The sequence below is a fragment of the Coffea arabica genome, chromosome 3e (genome assembly GCF_036785885.1).
Source record: "Coffea arabica cultivar ET-39 chromosome 3e, Coffea Arabica ET-39 HiFi, whole genome shotgun sequence".
In the NCBI taxonomy this organism is placed as follows: Eukaryota; Viridiplantae; Streptophyta; class Magnoliopsida; order Gentianales; family Rubiaceae; genus Coffea; species Coffea arabica.
Genome location: NC_092315.1, coordinates 17,040,189 through 17,057,788, shown reverse-complemented (window position 1 = coordinate 17,057,788; position 17,600 = coordinate 17,040,189). Strand labels below are relative to the sequence as shown.

The following is a 17,600-nucleotide window of genomic DNA, read 5'->3' as shown; positions in this document are numbered from 1 at the left end:
TCCCAAATACAACAAAAGATTTAAGTTCCAGATAATTTAAACCCTAATCGAGCACTATTGCAAGTACAATCATAAAAATTCAAAAATTGGACGACGCTAGCCTGTACATGCCTCACGCCCTCGCTCGTATCCCCTATAAGGAAAACAAAACTAATAGAGTGAACCAAAATTCAGTGAGGTTCCAAACCTTATGCAAAAATCAAGTAACAAGCACTACAAGAAAATTGACCTTTTGTGACAACAAAAAGTCATCACTAAAAGCCAAAAAGTCGTCATTATACGGATATAGTGACGGCTTTTTTGAATGTCACATAGTTGTCACAGATTCTATGTCACAAATGGATTCATGTGACAACCCTTTGAAAGTCGTCACAGAATCTTGTTATTCAATGACGAGGACAAAGTCATCGCTAATTGATATCATTTTGTGATGACTTTTCTTATCACTGTTTCACCTATATTTTTGTCATAGATGTAGAAAAGGTCATCACAAATTTGAAGTTTACAGTGACGACCTGAGTTTGTCACAATCAATCCTATTATTCAGTGACAGAAATAATCGTCACTTAGTGAAATTGCATGTTAGTGACAACTTTTGAAGTTTGTCACAGAGCTGTCTTGAAGAGCTGAAATTGACCATTATGAATATAGCATTGCCATAGCATTTCCAACAAATTATAGCAGAACATTCAATTTAACAAAAGACAAAATCAACGTAGAATGAAGCCACAAATTCATATATATGGCCATAAACGTCTACACATTCATCAAAACAAAAGTGAACCACAAATGTGGAGTCCTAAAGCTCACATAATAAGTTCAAGCAGTAATGACCAATACATATCCTTCCCAAAAAAAAGAGTACTAGATTTCTAAACTAAAGCATGGACCACAACACCAATGTCAGATTTCATTCATCTCTATCATCATATCCAACAGCCTCCTCATGATTAATATTAAACTTGACTGCAATGATCGATATTAGTTTTTATCAATTCATTGTATCCAAACTTAAAATAGGATAAAAAAAAATTTAAGCTCTTCCTTTAGTCATAAACACTCAATTCGTAAAAATGAGGCCCAAAAATAAGATACAAAGGAAGAAATATTGGAAGCCATATGCACCTGCAAGACAATGTATGAATCACCCGAGTAGAACTTACGATGATCAGATTTTCGTAAAGGAATTGGTTGGAAGTTTTCAATTCTCCAAATCTCTGTCCTTCTATAGCGAAAGTTACGTTCAACCAAAAAATGGTATGGTCAACATAAAAAGATATTTAGCAAAAAAGGAATCAGCAAAGACAAATATGCAAAATCTATGAGCGTGTTCGGATTGAAGATTATTTGGAAAGGTTTTTCATGTTAGTATAGTAGCAATAAATGGAGTAACAGATATTGAAAGATCAGTATAATCATCCATTGCACTCTTTCAACAAGGATACATTCTTTGACCAACTCTCTGAAATACAGGTTCTAAAGCTTCTTGCAGCCAACTCTTCGAAGAAAATTGTGAACAAGACTTTTAAAGCCTACAGGTCCAGTAGTCTTCAAACTCTGAACAGTGACTACACAAAACAAACAGTAGCAGACAGGCTTAGGAAGAACATAAAACAATATCAAGTCAAAAGTCAAGTTCTATTTCACGACTTTAGTGAACGATGCTAAGTATACATCAAAAATTACTTTAGACAAATAGCATCCACCGTCAAGAACATGAAAATGTTGTAAATTTGGTGACTTAAGAAACTAAACTCATTCCAAAAATGGGAAAAGAAAACAAACTGGAACTTAGATGTCACAGATGTTCTAATCTTCAACAAGAAGCTAGATGTTTTGTCAGTACCATTAACAAGCAAATCATTCTTTGCAATGATATAATTCTAGATCATTGAGCTATTTTGTAGAATAACAGGCTAACAAATCTGTAGTGTAACTTGCTACCTTCAAATGAACTTAGAAACTACGTGGAACCAGTTATGCTTCTACGCATATCATGCACAACTCGCTCGTTTTATGTCTTTTATTTCATAGCAGTAGATTCAAACTAGACACAAAAGTGAGTGGCATCTCATCAATCCGATCATAGTCAATGAAGAGTTGGGCTGCAAATTCGGAAGACACGCAGCTGAAATGGCCACCAATAGGTCCCCTTATTGCGCTTAATATTGTGCCTCCTTTTTTGCAAGATGTGATACATTAAATTCAAAAGGAAATACTGATATAGTTTCAGCATCAAATGAAATCATCAGATGCATGTAGTGCAATAAGCTCTAAAACCACAAATGTGGCAAAAAGCAGTTTTCCTCTTCTTTTTTTGATGAGTAGAGCAAAATTCATCTTAGTTTTTAAATGCTCAACTCCCAATAGGAGACTAATGGTTTGGCAAAGTACATTATGTAAGCTAGCTCAATATAATGGCCTAGAGGATAACAATAATGTAATTGATCATTGCTTGAGATTTTCATTGTAGTGAACAAAGATTTAAAGGCTTATAGTGCAAGTGCTGGACATTGTTTACACAAGCTGCATCTTTCTTCGTTACCCACTCTTTTTATGATTCTTGCCCCTGTACTTTTTTCCACTTTTTCTGCATTTATTTTGTGTTTTTTCCCTGCTCTTTTTTCCTTTATTGTGTTTTATGAATTTTATGATCATCTCCCTGCATTTATGAATTTTTTGTGATTTGCAAGTTCATGAAATCAGTAGAATAAACTTGTTACTCTTAAGATTTTGAAAAAACAATTAAGTGCATGAGTACCGTAGGTTTGACGTACACATGGAAGAAAAAAAATGGAAGAACATGCATCGGATGCATGAACAGTAATGCAAACTTAAACAGAGTAATGCAAACTTAAACAGGACAGCAAGATATGAAGATAAATCATACAGGTGCATTTTTTCTTATAACTTAATAAGTAACTTGCCAATGAAATCTTTGATGCTGCATTAACTTGGTTGCTCAATAAAATAACTTTACAAAAAATTCCCTATAAAGAAGCAAAAGAAAAAAGGGAAAGAAATAAAAGTTGAAGTTAGGAGAATCTTGAGACTCCAACAAACCAGACCAAATTGGAATCCACATCTTTTGGAGGCTATGAATCATATCAAAAACAACTTGTCTAAGATGACATGCCACAGGATAGCTTCAAAATCTTTAGAGTTAATTAATAAGAAGCTTCAAAGTACACTTACATGTATTGTGTCAGAAACACCACTATCATTAGTCATCATTTGAGCGAGTTTGAGCACTATACTCTTCAATAAACATGCAGCACCTCTCTTACAAGCAAACATCACATATTAGGTTGCATTTCAGAGTGAAACACTATGAAGAAAATTTGGGCCTGCATAGCATGTAAACATGCATTAGAAGAGCTAATTACCCGTGCAAATGTCTCTGCATAGCATATAAACATGCATTAGAAGAGCTAATTACCCGTGCAAATGTATAAGACATTTGCCGCAGAATAATGAGTTAATGCTGCTATCTCAAAACAGAGTGCATAATTTTCAAAACAGAGTCCACTTTCTCATTACAGTGCAAAAGCATTAATGTGCAGATGACATTACAGATTGTAATGGCTAAACTACTACTTTATTCGTAATGGCTTATTTAACTGTATAAGCCATTACAGATTGGCTTACTCTTGGTCCCCTTAATAACATCTCTAACAAATACAACTACAAGGTGGACAACAATGCTCTTCTACTCCAAAGCTAACATTTATTTGTTGCAGAATATTTCACGTTCAGTTGGTAAATCCAGGTCAAAAACTCTAATTCAGCAGGGAGGAAACTTAAAAAAGTTATAGTAAACTCCACTGCAACACTAAACGCCATAACGCGCAATAAAACAATCATAACAATAACATGAATTTATCACTTTAGGAGTTTGTATCTCCAATTAGAGTAAACAATGTCTAACTAGTGTTTGGTAATGATAAGTTTATACAGTTAACTTCTAAAGTCAAAGGCCATAAGTTAAGATTACACAATCTGCCTCACTGTCACTTACCAACAGGATAATCCACTCGCTTTGCATATCTTCTCATTCCCTCAATATCTAGAAGTCGCCAAACTGATCAAAATTTCTTCTAAGCTCTTAGAAACTAAATATCGAATTGGCTCCCAAAAGGATACTTGACTTAGAATATTAAAGCATTATTACCTCAAAATCAGTTGTATGTAAGCCATTATAGTATATAATTACTCTTACAAATAGAATCAGAACTGAAACATTACATGAAAAACAGCACATGTTATTAACTTTCTCGAACAATTATAATAAATTGCTGTCAACTACACAAAAATGTTACAATTTTTAACTTATCAAACTCAGAAAAATAGTTCGCTAAAAGTAAAATTTCCACATACAAAATTCAAATTCTCAGGGGGTCTGGACAGTTCGTTTCACAAAGGATAGCTTCCCTTCCACTTTGTTTCACTCTCACAACTCTCTCAATCTCTCACCATTGAAAGATTGCAGTGGAAGATTGGGTCCATAAACTCAAGATTCAGCTCACTCGACCTACATTTGACAGAAAATATCGAAATTAGATGGAAAAATGTAACAGATTATTTACTTCAAATTATGCTGTGACAACCTTAGCTCTTGTTTCCTTAAGATTCAGTCTTCGAACTTTGGCTTTCCCCAAAAATTCATGGTCAATTTTCTGTGTTCTTGCCAGCAAGTAAGTGCTGCCCCGAGTTAGGGATTTTTGCTATCTACAACTCCACTACAGCTGCCCAAATCTTTTGGGTAGCTCAAATTATGAATGAAAATGGTGGGTTAAAATGATTTTCTGGATAATTTCAGCAAGATGATAATGGAGAGAAGGAGAAGATGTAGTGTCCGAAGTTGGCAAGAAAGGGGAAAGCAAGTTTTGGCCGAAATTTTTCTAAGTATTATGAGTGTTTTTGGTTAACTCTTGCTAAAATGATGTTGTTCTGTTTCTTTTGTTCACTCGTCTCTACTCTTTTAGTTTTCAGTTCCCGCTTCCATTTTAGCTTTAGCCAAAAATAACACTTTCAAATGACTTTTATACAAACTATTTGGACCTTTCTTTACAAAAACAACGCCTTCTCTAATATCTCTCTTTTTGTCCCCATCTTTGTGTAATTAAAATTGTTTATTATTTTGAGTTTTTAGCTCACAAGTTGTATTAAAACTTTATTTGTTGTATTAAAATTTTGGAATATGAAATTTAGTGTTTTTTGAGAAATTTTTTTACTAACATAGGTTTTTTTATCTCTACAAAAAAATAATGTTCAAAAACTAAAAAGCTTATTAAAAATATGTTTATGACTCAAAAAATATTTTAATGTAAATATTTTTTGTATCAATTTAATAATTTTATCAATTATATACGAATTATGGTCTGACAAGACCTAACAATCTATTTAGTTGATCAAATAACCAAAATAGTTTGCTAATACATGCATGAAACACTAAATGTATTTAGTACAAGTACTGATTCATAAACCATAAACAATGTGACTATTGTAATTAATAATAAACTCTAGTCATCCAATTATCAAGACTTTACTTAATTTCATATTAAAATTTATCGCTCTTTGCCATTGTTTTCCCACTATGCTAATCAGTAATTTTCTAGGTGTTGTCAAGAGAACTGGATAAGGAAATCCAAGATATTTTTTAACTTTATACCAAGTTATTAACTAAGTTTGGATCAATTATAAAATATATATACATTTTTTTATTACAATACCTTCCGTATTTTGCTAATGAAAAACATATGATAAAGTGCACAGGATAGGGTGCCATAATAGAATTAATGAAATCGATTTATCATATACGAGACTAAATTGCAAAAGATAAGATGTTATGGTAGAGTTAATAAATTAGTTTACCACATATGGGGCTAAAATGTAAAAGTTAGGGTGTCGCAATAGAATTAACAAACTTTATTTACAATATATGGGCCATATTGAAAAAATTAGGGTGTCATAGTAGAATTAATAAAAGTGAGTTAGTTACAAGCACTTTAGATAGTGACGACTAATTGCTGTCACTAACTCTGAACTGGTAACCTAAATGTGACAACAATGTAAGTTGTCACAGTAGGGCCCATTTCAGTGACAACGTTTTTTCAAGTCGTCACAATGGTGATTTCTTACCACGCCAGCTAATTGCATGTCATCCATATTATGACGACTAATCCCGTGCTATCACTTATGACGAGTCTACCTTCGGCCAACTATAACGACATCAAAAATCATCACTAAATTTGTTCAATTGTGACAAGTTTCTCTGTTGTCACTAAGAATGTTGTCACAAAAAGCCAAATTTCTTGTAGTGAAGTTGACCACCGTATAAAACTTGAAATATCAAAGTAGCGAGCATAAAAGTTTATAAAAATGAGCAATAACACTCCAAATAGCAAATAATTAGAAATCCAACATTTTCAAATGAAAGGATACAGTAGCTCTTGCGAATTAACTCGGCCATAGTTTCACCAAGTAGTAGTTGACACTCTGTCAACTCCCAAGTAGAGTAACTAGTCCAGTAGTGCACCATTTAACTCCAATCTCCATCCACCATTCAATCCCCATACCGGGCCCGAACTCCAATATAAATAGTGGTGGTAATACTCGAACTTACCAATTAATCAAGGAGATAACACTCCACTCGACAGAACAGGAGACCTAGGATTCGTTATCTAATCGACTAGGCCCTTGCCAACTCGACTCGATTAACTAGCCATAGGGTTTTTGGAATTTCAAATAGTATTCAAGTCATACATAGATATATCAAGCCAATTGCAACTAGTGCACAATAATAAGTCACATTAGGGCAAATGTGATAAAGTATATGCTTGTCCGACCAAACAAATCAAATATTATCCAATCGCATCAGTAAAACATATCAATCAAGTATCAAGTTCAATCATGCACTTGGAAGCACTCACCAATAGTTCATGGCTTGTCAAAATCAAGTGCAGGTTTGGACCCTTGTCCGCTCGTAAAGTCTGTGATCAATTAAAATGGCAAAATGCAAGTAAATAAGGTTTTCAAGATGCACTATCTTCGCTTAGTAATGCGAAGAGAAAGTCAAGTAAATGAACTTATGCCCTTGGAGGAAGAAAACGGTTAAAATGGTTAAGTTTTAAAACCATATATATATATATATACAACTCAAAAATCGGTTTGGAAGAGGTCGTGACTTCCTCCTTAAAACATGTAACTTGGCAAAAAATTTCAACTTGTGCGACATCCCTAAATTTGCCCTGAGTACCCGCAAGTACCCTAGGCCTGAGCCATCCAAAAATCACAGCCCTAATTGCACTTTCGCTCATTCAAACTACACGAAACCAAATGGGCAGCACCTCCCCTGTTTTTACCCATTTTTCCACCAATTCTGTGGCAACAATGTCACTATAAAACAACTCCAAATCAAGCACAAAAGTATAGGAAACAAAGGCCTCTTATTGTAAGCCTTAAAACCACCAAATTAAGTGCATAACCATCACATAAGCACCATGATATCCAAGTTGGAAATCAAACCCCTAAGTTGGAAAATTTACTACCAAAGCTGGAAATTCCTATTTAGAAGCTAAAAAGTCACAATAAAGCTACCAATCATCACACAAGTCCATAACCAAACTTAATACCAACATATCATGGATGAACAACACAAATCAAGGCTGAAAATCATAAACCCTAGGCTGAAATTTCACTAATCTTCACCAAAACTAGACTATCATCCATAAAATTCCAAGTTTCAAGCCATCTTCACCATAAATTGCAAAAATAAGAAGGAGAAAAGAAGTTGTTCACAACTTTTACCTTCAATCCCTTGAAGAAAATGATGAACCAAGGCTTTCCCTCCAAAGAAACTCTCCACTCCAAGCTTCCTAGCTCCCTTGGTGCTAGTTTGTTCGGTTTAGTTTTGTGATTCCAACTTAAACAAGGCAAGAATCAACGTGGAAATGGAAGTTTTTCTCCTCTCTTTTCCTCTCCAATGGTTCGGCCAAGGTGAAGAAAGAAAAGAAGAAAAATTGGCCAAGATGAAGATAAGAAGAAAGGAAGTGCTCTTGGTCAAACATCTCTTTGATCATTGACACTTGCCAACCAAGTTTTCTTTTTTTTTTTTTTTCTTTCCTTTTCTCAGTCAAATATTTTGGCTGAATTAAGGGTTAATTTAGGGAGATTTAAATGAAATAAAAACAAGGAGATTAGGGTAAGAAAGTATTGGTCAAGTGGTGTACTCAACCGATAACAAATGGCGCATATCGGTTCAAGCTTACTTTCTTAACTCTTTTGTACTTTTGTTTTAATTTATGATCCACTAACTTATTTTTAACACTTCTAATCACACACTTCCTTTTACTTAATACTTGCTCTTATCCACAAAATTTAGTACACACACCTCACTAACTAATCACACTACCAAAATGCGCAAAAACTGTAGTTTACTCTAACTATAGAAGCAAAAGTAAAACTCTCGATTCTATTATTTATTACAACTATTGAGGGAGTAAATTAGTAGTAAATGGAATTTTAAATTAACTTATTCAAAATAAAAGAAGATTATAAGAAAATATAAGCAAATTTTCAAATTCTCACAATATGCATAAGAAAATTACGCCATAACTAATTAAGATAATAGCATTCACTTAACTGGTAACTTCATTTGCAAGAGTAGCAAGCAATTCCATACCTCTAGGAGCTTTCTAGTATTATTTTTGTTACTTTTACTTCATGTTTATAGTATAGATTCAATTTCTAAATAATAAAGAAGTTCAAAAATCACTAGTAATTAAAAATCTTACCTGTGGATTTAACCCTTAATACCATATACTCAATCACGACTCGTATACTTGTGAAAAATCGCGTATGGGATATTTAGAATGTTATAAATGTAAAACTTAACTATGGAATGAGCTAATTGTTATATATATATACCCCGCGTTCGTCAATATGCTAATGGACCATTTGTACTAGTCGAATTGCATTGTTACAATACCTAAAAGAAAAAGAGAAAAGTTGATTTGGTGCAAAATAACTGTGATGATGTTAGATGGAGTAATTAAAAAATTCTTACCAATGGTCTAGCTTTACTGCCTGTTGTACAATTGGAGCTATCAAAATAATAGATAAATCTTGAGTTGAAAGTGTAAGATCTAGTATCAAAGGAAAAAAATATCATGTATAAAAAGTATGGAAAAGTTTGTATGCTAAGAAATAGGTCTGTGTCTCGTAGATAATAAATAATAGTATTTGGTTATAGTTTTATGTGGTGATAACCCAATCAATCACAGAACGTTTGGAAGATATTAATGAAGGACAAGAAGGGAAAAGGATACAATTGAAGAAAGGGAAGCTTTTACATCGAATATGAAGAGTTGGGGTAGGGTGGGATGGGGTGGAGGAGCAAAACTTGGACACATACAAGGCTAGGGAGGGGCAATTTTGATTTTAAACATATCATTAGGTGGCAAAAAATAATTTTGGTAAGGATCCGCTTCAAAACATAATAATGTTCCAATGAGAGCTGAAAAATAAATCAAATTACATGAAACTCAAATCGAGTTCGATTTAATAAGAACTCATTTGAACTAAGTTTTACCAATTACTCAAACCAAACTTAAGTAGCATTTTGTGTTTGGTAAATTATCAAACTCGGTTTGAACTCGACTCTATTAGCATAAAAGTGAAATTTAAACATAAAAAAGTTTAACATACTTGACCTCGACTTGAATTTGAGTCGATAAAAGTTGGTTTAAATTTAGTTATGTAAATAAACAAGTCAATGTTGATCACGATTTCAAATTATTTAAAAATAATAAAATAAACTTGAACATTAAGATGTTGATTTGATTATGCTAATTCATTTCCCTAATTCCAATGTCAAGAAATAAGAGTTTCAAAATCTTAGGGTTGACCGGCCCACCCACCACCCCATTCCCCACGTTGGTGCATCGTGACGAGAAAGAGACGAGGCAATACATCTTTATACCTTAAAATCTGGGATATGGTCCTCACCGTGACTTAAAAAGTCCTTTGGACCTTTGCCAACCAGGACACAACCTCAAATTTGATTGAAAACAAACACATTGCCGTATCCCAAAATCATTTTTACTTGATCCTTATCTAACAGTATTATCATTAACTTTTTGAGGTTGTTGTGCGTCCTTGCTTATATAATAACTTATTGATATGGTTACATCGAATTATTTAAAGTATATAATAGTTTTCCTTGTTTTGATCAATAGATCAATGTGGATAAAGGTTAAATCAATTAGAAAATGTGTTATCATTCAATTTGCTGGGTTTACAATGACAAAATTATGAAAGTTTGTACAAATGGAGGAACATGGTCCATTTTTGTTTTTGTCTTTGTTTTTCTTTTTGTATATAACTAAAATCAATTCTAGTGGCTAAGGTTGAGGTATCAAGAATTAGAAATTTTAGGTTTGAGTCCCACTACCTCCTCCCTACTTCTTATGTACCACCCTTCCCCTTCCAGAAAATAATTTTTGGGAGATATTGATGGAGGACAAGAAGGGAAAAGGAGACAATTGAACAGAGGGAAGATTTGGCAATGAATATGATGGGGTGGGATAGGGAAGAGGAGCAATACTTGGATGCATGCAAGACTAGTGAGGGCCAATTTTGATTTTAAACATAGTGTCAAGTAGCAAAAACTAATTTTGCTAACAATCCACTTGAAAAGAAATAATGTTGCAATAAGGGTTAAAAGACAAATCAAGTTATTTGATGTTCAAATTGAATTCGATTTGGTAAGAACTCATTCGAACTTGATTTTATTAATTACTCAAACCAAACTTAAACGATATTTTTTATTTGGTAAATTGTCAAACTCGAATTGAACCTAACTCTATCATAAAAAGTTTAGCTTACCTAAACTTAACTTAAGTCTGATTCGATAAAAATTCATTTAAGTTCAATTTCGTTAATAAACAAGCTAATGTTAGTGCAATTTCAAATTTATTAAAAATAATAAAATAAACTTGAACATTAGAATATATGCTTGATTAATTAGATTCATTTATCCCCTAATTTCACTGTCAAGAAATAAGGTTTTCAAAAGTTTAGCAGATGGTTGCCCACCCACCACCCTGTTCCCCTCGTTAGCATATCATGATATGAAAGAGACGAGGCAATATATCTTTATATCTTAAAGACTAGGATAGGTTCTCATCTTGACCAAAAGTCCTTGGCACCTCTAAAAATTATATGGGTAAAATATCAAAAAACTCCTTTTGTTTTGTTGAATGTTCATTTAGCTTTATTTTGGAAACCTATATTGTAACTCCTTATGGTTTCAACTACATAGAAAATTGAATGGTAAGCATCCAATCTAAAAGTTGTATATGAAATATCAATATTGCCCTTGCTATATGTGAAATGCTTTTTATTCAATTTTCAATTTAGCCAAAATCACAGAAAATTATAATAGAGTTTTGTAAATTCGAGGGAGTTAAATTGAACATTCAGCAAATCATAGGACTTCATTTATAGGATGACGATATTGACATTTCACATTGAACCGTTAGACTGGATGCTTTCTGTTCAATTTGCAATTTAGCTGAAACCACAGGGAGCTAGTGTAGATTTCTAAATTAGAGGGAGTTATATTAAACATTTGACAAATCACAGGGAGTTTTTTTATATTTTACCCAAAATATATGTATATGTTATTCTTATTTTGATCAGTAGAACAATAGATAAAAATCAAATGTATTTTTTTGATAGAAACGGGCCTATAATAAAATTAATGAATTGATGAGTCCATATAAAGAGTGGACAGTACAAAATGTGGGCAAGAAATGAAGAATCCCCCTAGATGATAGAATCATCAATTGAACTAGCATGCTTTGCATCTCAAGGGCAACAATGTTAATAACCCCAGCCACCCAACTAACTTTCCAGGTGGAAAAATTTTGCAATGCATTTGTTACATGAGCAATTGATTGCTGAAACTTCTATGTCTTGGACATACTTCAATATTTCGGTTGAGTTTTTGACTGCAATGTAAAATTTTAGATTTCATCAATATCATCAGCCCTAAACTTTCTCTTAAACCGCGGCAGCTATGGTTTGAGAGAAATTGCTAGGTCGTGAATCTAAGTTACATAAACAAAATTTTCTGTAGCTTTTGACCATTAATTTTTTATGTTTAGATTTAATATTTGGTTTTATTAGTTTTTTTCAGCTTATTCAACAGACAGGTATATAGGAGTGACGGCCTTATTGAAAATCAATAATAAACCAAACGAATAACGAACCAAATAGAAGATTGTATTGCTTAATATTTGTATTGCTTAATTAAGCTTGCCCAAAAACAGAAAAAGGGCACAACGTCATTTGATAATGATCAACTGATTTATAAACCAACCAAAAACTGCCCTTGGTTTTGCTGTCAATTTGAACTAATAACATTACTCATTTTTTGGCCATCACATCCAAAAAAAAAAAAAGAAAAGAAAAAATCACATACTTGGAATAGTGAACACTGCTTGATGACTAATCCTGCTTTTATTTGTATTTCACACTACAAAGTATGCATGTTATTATAGTAAGCCTATTTAAGCATTATTAGTTCTAAGGCTTAGCATCCACAGCCTGACCAGGATATCCACCATAGTCGCCGCCGCCACTTCCTCCATAGCCTCCATACCAACCTCCTCCAAGGTTCCCTCCTTGGCCTCCTCCTCCAGGATCCCCATAGTCAGGAGGAGTCACAAATGACTTGGCTGCATTGAGGATAATAAACCTTGTCAAATAAACTAGGAAAGACCTTGTCAAATAAACTCATCTGGGGACTGGGATCACACAATTGGAAATTTTAGATTTTGGACTAATGTGTTGCATGCTTTTTGTTTTAAAGAATACTAAATCGATTTTATTATATTCAGGTCAAAAAATTGTCTTTTGACGTGTAAGTCAAAATCAGTGATTTTTTAGATGTCCCTAAAATTGTTTAAACACTGCCTATTAATAGGTAACTTAATCCCAACCAGAATTAGTAACGATCACAACCTATTAATAGGTAACATAAGAGCAGTTAGGAGCAAAGAAAAACAAATTGAGGACATTGGATAAGAGAATAAATGGCTTACAATTGCTAGCTGACGTGGAAGTCTCAGCCAATTCCCCAGCAGCCACCTGTGAGGTCATTGTTAGAACTATAGCCAAGGAGATGCAAAAGAAAAGAAGTTTCTTGTAACCCATTTTTGCTCAAGAAAAAATTATGCACTGAAAACTGGTTTTGTGAAGGATGAGAAAGCTGGTAAAGATTGATCCCTACTTGTAGGAAAATCTGTGCCACATTGCTATCAAAATTGTCCTGCTAAAAATCTTTCTTTCCAATAAGAATGATTACAATCTATTCTTAAGAATAATTTGTTTTAAAACATACCCTTGTACTATCGAAAATCTTGCAATTTTGGGCAAGTTAATTTAATTAATATTTCTAAACTTTTTTCTTGTAATTTATTAGGATCTCCTATAAAATGTTTATAAATTGCATAAATTAGAGTTGCAACAAAGCCTGGTTCACTAATAGTCATAACTACTTCTTGTCCAGTTACTTTGGTAGTTCTACTACTTGCAGAATCAATTGTCACTTGTTTGGTAGCAGTTAAAATATAATTTCTATTGTCTTGGTTTAGATAATTATCCCACCAATTTTTCAATATTTTTGAGAATATATAAATTAATAATTGAGCACGTTCTCTATCCCCATGATCTTTTACTTTGAAAGCACTTATTGCCATACTTATATTTTGAATAATTTGCAAAATTTGATGTTTGGTTAATCCATCTATGTTCCACTCATAGATTGATTCTCCTGAATAATAATAACTTTGATGTAAATGAATCTTCTTTTGTCCGTTAATTTGAAATATCACTGGGTGTTTGGATTTCTTCTTTATCCGACATTTTGAATGGCTAGGTCCCACTTTTATTGAATTAGTGATAAAAGGATATGTAATCTCACAGAAAGATTTCATTACATTTCCTCGCCCATTGCAATTGACATGTTGTGTTTCAATCTCAAAATTAAATGAAAAAAAGACCTCTGAAGTCTTCCATGTACAATTAGGATAAGTACTGGCTTCATTTGTGGTACAAAGTAACAAGGATAGCCAACTTGAGTTAGTTTGAATGTCCTCATGGGTTCTTTCAAAATAATCGCCATATTCTTTTTGGTTCTCCTACTTTTCCCATCAATTCAACCCAAATGTGGAGCTTCAGCTTCTGCTGAAGAGGCTGTTGCTCTTTTGAAATGGAAAGCCAGTTTTCAGAGCCAGATCAATAGCAACCTAACCTCATGGAACCTTCAATCCATCAACGCCAAGAATTCTTCTAGCCTTCCATGCACTTGGGCTGGTATTTCCTGCATTAATGGAAGCGTCAACAGGTTGAACCTCTCAAATTGGAATATTAAAGGTAGCCTCCATGATTTCCCATTTTCATCCCTCCCAAATCTTGAATATCTTGATCTCAGCCTGAATCAGATCTTCGGCAGCATACCTAAACAAATAGGTAGCCTGTCGAAGCTCATTTATCTTGATTTCTGGGTAAATGAATTGTCACAAGAAATCCCACCTGAAATTTGCAACTTGAGAAACTTGACTCATTTGGCTCTTGCAAGTAATCAGCTCTCAGGTCCAATTCCATCAGGAATAGGGGAGCTGCATTATCTCGTGGAACTTTATTTGGATAACAACTATTTAACAGGTTCAATTCCAGCCAGTTTTGGTGACCTCAACAGGCTAGCGGAGTTGAGACTTTTTCAAAATCACCTCTCTGGTCCCATTCCCAGTGCAATTGGGAATTTGTTTTCGCTTCGATTTCTTTACTTGAATCACAATAATCTTATTGGTGCAATCCCAAAGTCACTGGGCAATTTGACCAATTTGATTGAATTGCTTCTCTTTGACAATCAACTTTCAGGTTCAGTTCCAAAGGAATTGGGTAATCTGAAATTCCTTACCAGTGTGGCCATGAATCAGAACCAACTTAATGGTTCCATTCCTGCTTCAATTGGAAACTTGAGTAATTTAAGAATGTTGTTTCTTCGAGATAACCAATTTTCTGGTACCATTCCACAAGAGCTTGGAAACTTGAATAAGTTGGTTGCTTTGGAATTGGATCATAATAAGTTCTTTGGTCCATTACCAGAACTACCATGTCAAAGTGGAATGCTCCAAAACATTACGGTATCTGAGAACATGCTTACTGGTCCAATCCCTAGAAGTCTGAAAAACTGCTCAAGCTTAATTAGAGCCCGTTTTGAGGGTAACCGTTTCCGAGGAAACTTGTCAGAGATGTTCGGAATCTATCCATTCCTGGATTTCATAGATCTCAGCAACAACGAATTCTACGGAGAACTCTCTAGCAACTGGGGTAAATGTAAACCTTTGAAAACCCTGCTGGTTGCAGAGAACAACATCACAGGTGGTATACCTCCAGAAATTGGAAATTTGACTCAACTACATACACTTAATCTTTCTTTGAATTCTTTATCAGGGAAGATACCAAGGGCAGTTGGAGAGTTAGCTTCTATGCTTAAACTGGATTTACATGACAACCAACTTACTGGTAATATTCCTCAGGTAATGGGAGTGTCATTGGAATTTCTAGACCTGTCCACAAACTCCTTGAGTGGAACTCTACCTGAAAATTTGGGTGGTATGAAACACTTGTTTCACATGAACTTGAGCAACAATATTTTAAGTCAAAGGATTCCACTCCAGATTGGGGAGTTAACCCAACTTTCTGAACTGGATTTGAGTCAAAATTTCTTCACAGGAGAGATACCATCTGAGTTTCAAAGTTTGCAGAGTTTGGGGACATTGGATCTCTCCCAAAATAACCTCTCTGGCTTGATACCAAAGGCTTTGGCAGAATTGCCTGGTTTATTGCACATTAATCTTTCTTTTAATAATTTGGAGGGTCCAATTCCAAGTGGTAGAGCCTTTGGATATCTAACCTTAGAAGAAGTAAAGGGAAACAAAGGTTTGTGTGGCAATATTACAGGGTTCCGAGCCTGTGAAAGTTCCCCGCCGATTAAAAAGCATGTCAAGTATAAAAGGAAGGAACTTGCTCTCAAAATTGTATTACCTCTTCTGGGATCATTCATACTTCTTGGTGCATTCTTTGGAGCTTTTAGATTGCATGATCAAAGAAAAACAAATTCAAGAGCAGAAGATATGGAGGTGAAAAAGGGTGATTTATTTGCCATCTGTGCTTATGATGGCAACGCATTGTATAACAAAATCGTGAGGTCTACAGAAGAGTTCAGTGAAATATTTTGCATTGGGAAGGGAAGTTATGGAAGTGTTTACAAAGCACAGCTTTCAATAGGTGATGTAGTAGCTGTGAAGAGACTTCAGAACATGCCTAATGTGGCAAAGGATAAAAGCTTCTTGAATGAGATCAGGGCTTTGACAGAAATCAAGCATCGAAATATTGTGAAACTCTTTGGCTTCTGCTCAAATGCTCGGCATTCAATTTTGGTTTATGAGTACCTTGAAAGAGGAAGCTTGGCCAAAATATTGAGCATGGAAGAAGAAGCCAAGGAACTCGACTGGCAAAAGAGGCTGAAAATCATCAAAGGTGTCGCTCATGCTTTATCTTACATGCACCATGATTGTTCACCAGCAGTTGTACATCGGGACATATCAAGCAATAACATTTTGCTTGATCCAGATTACGAGCCTCACGTTTCAGATTTTGGCACTTCCAAGTTTCTGAAAAAAGACTCGTCTAATTGGAGTTCTTTGGCAGGCACCTATGGATACATTGCACCAGGTAATTATAAATGTTTGTGTTTTCTTTTCCGTTAATTAATTTGTTAACTAATAAATTCAAGTATGATCACATATTATGGTTTTCCAACTTTATCTTGCAGAATTTGCCTATACAATGAAAGTTAACGAAAAGTGTGATGTTTATAGTTTTGGGGTCCTGACAATGGAAATAATCAAAGGAAAGCATCCTGGAGACTTGACTGCTAATCTGATGTCTTCAAATCATGAAGATGTAGAACTGAAAGACTTGGTCGACCGAAGACTTCGATATCCCAATCAAGAAACTCAAAAGATCCTGATATCCATTTTCAAACTTGCAAGAGAATGTCTACACGCTGATCCTCAATGTAGGCCAACAATGCTCTTTATTTCCAGGTTGATATCAACTCAGTGAACCATCTAAATAACTTCTTTGTGATTAACCGGGGCGATATGAGTCTCTTTATCATTTCTTTTCTTGTTAAATTAATAGATGCATCACATATGTGGAACTTGGATGATGTTTTCGAGTTTTTGCAGGTTTCTTGCCTCCTATTAAATGCAGAATGCAGTGCCTCACTTTTTTCCCCCTACATAGCACAATCAGGCATCAGCAGAAGATGATATGATGCAGAGCATGTATTCTATGTGAAAATAAAATTTGAATAGCTAATAGAGTTTATGGAATTGAAACTAGAACTAGTATAGGGGGCAAAGCAAGGTTTTGGAAATGTATCGTAATATTATAATCCTTGAAAGTAATAATTCTATGACATTGTCTTCAGTCTTAAGGGTCTTTGATCTGCTTTTATT

At 34.2% G+C, this 17,600-nt stretch overlaps 1 protein-coding gene across 1 annotated transcript; it reads left to right on the top strand.

Moving 5' to 3' along the window:
* The first annotated feature begins 14,165 nt into the window (after positions 1-14,165).
* On the top strand, positions 14,166-17,600 carry LOC113735671 (uncharacterized). Its single transcript, XM_072083770.1, has 3 exons — positions 14,166-16,809; positions 16,910-17,183; positions 17,328-17,600. Exons 1-3 carry the CDS (start codon positions 14,166-14,168, stop codon positions 17,344-17,346), a joined length of 2,937 nt encoding a protein of 978 aa, XP_071939871.1. The 3' UTR covers positions 17,347-17,600.

Bases quoted from the DNA above. Each gene is read 5' to 3' on its own strand.
- LOC113735671 (XM_072083770.1), top strand. From the start codon at position 14,166: ATGGGTTCTTTCAAAATAATCGCCATATTCTTTTTGGTTCTCCTACTT. The intron at 16,810-16,909 runs GTAATTATAAAT...TTTATCTTGCAG, and splicing joins CTATGGATACATTGCACCAG to AATTTGCCTATACAATGAAA.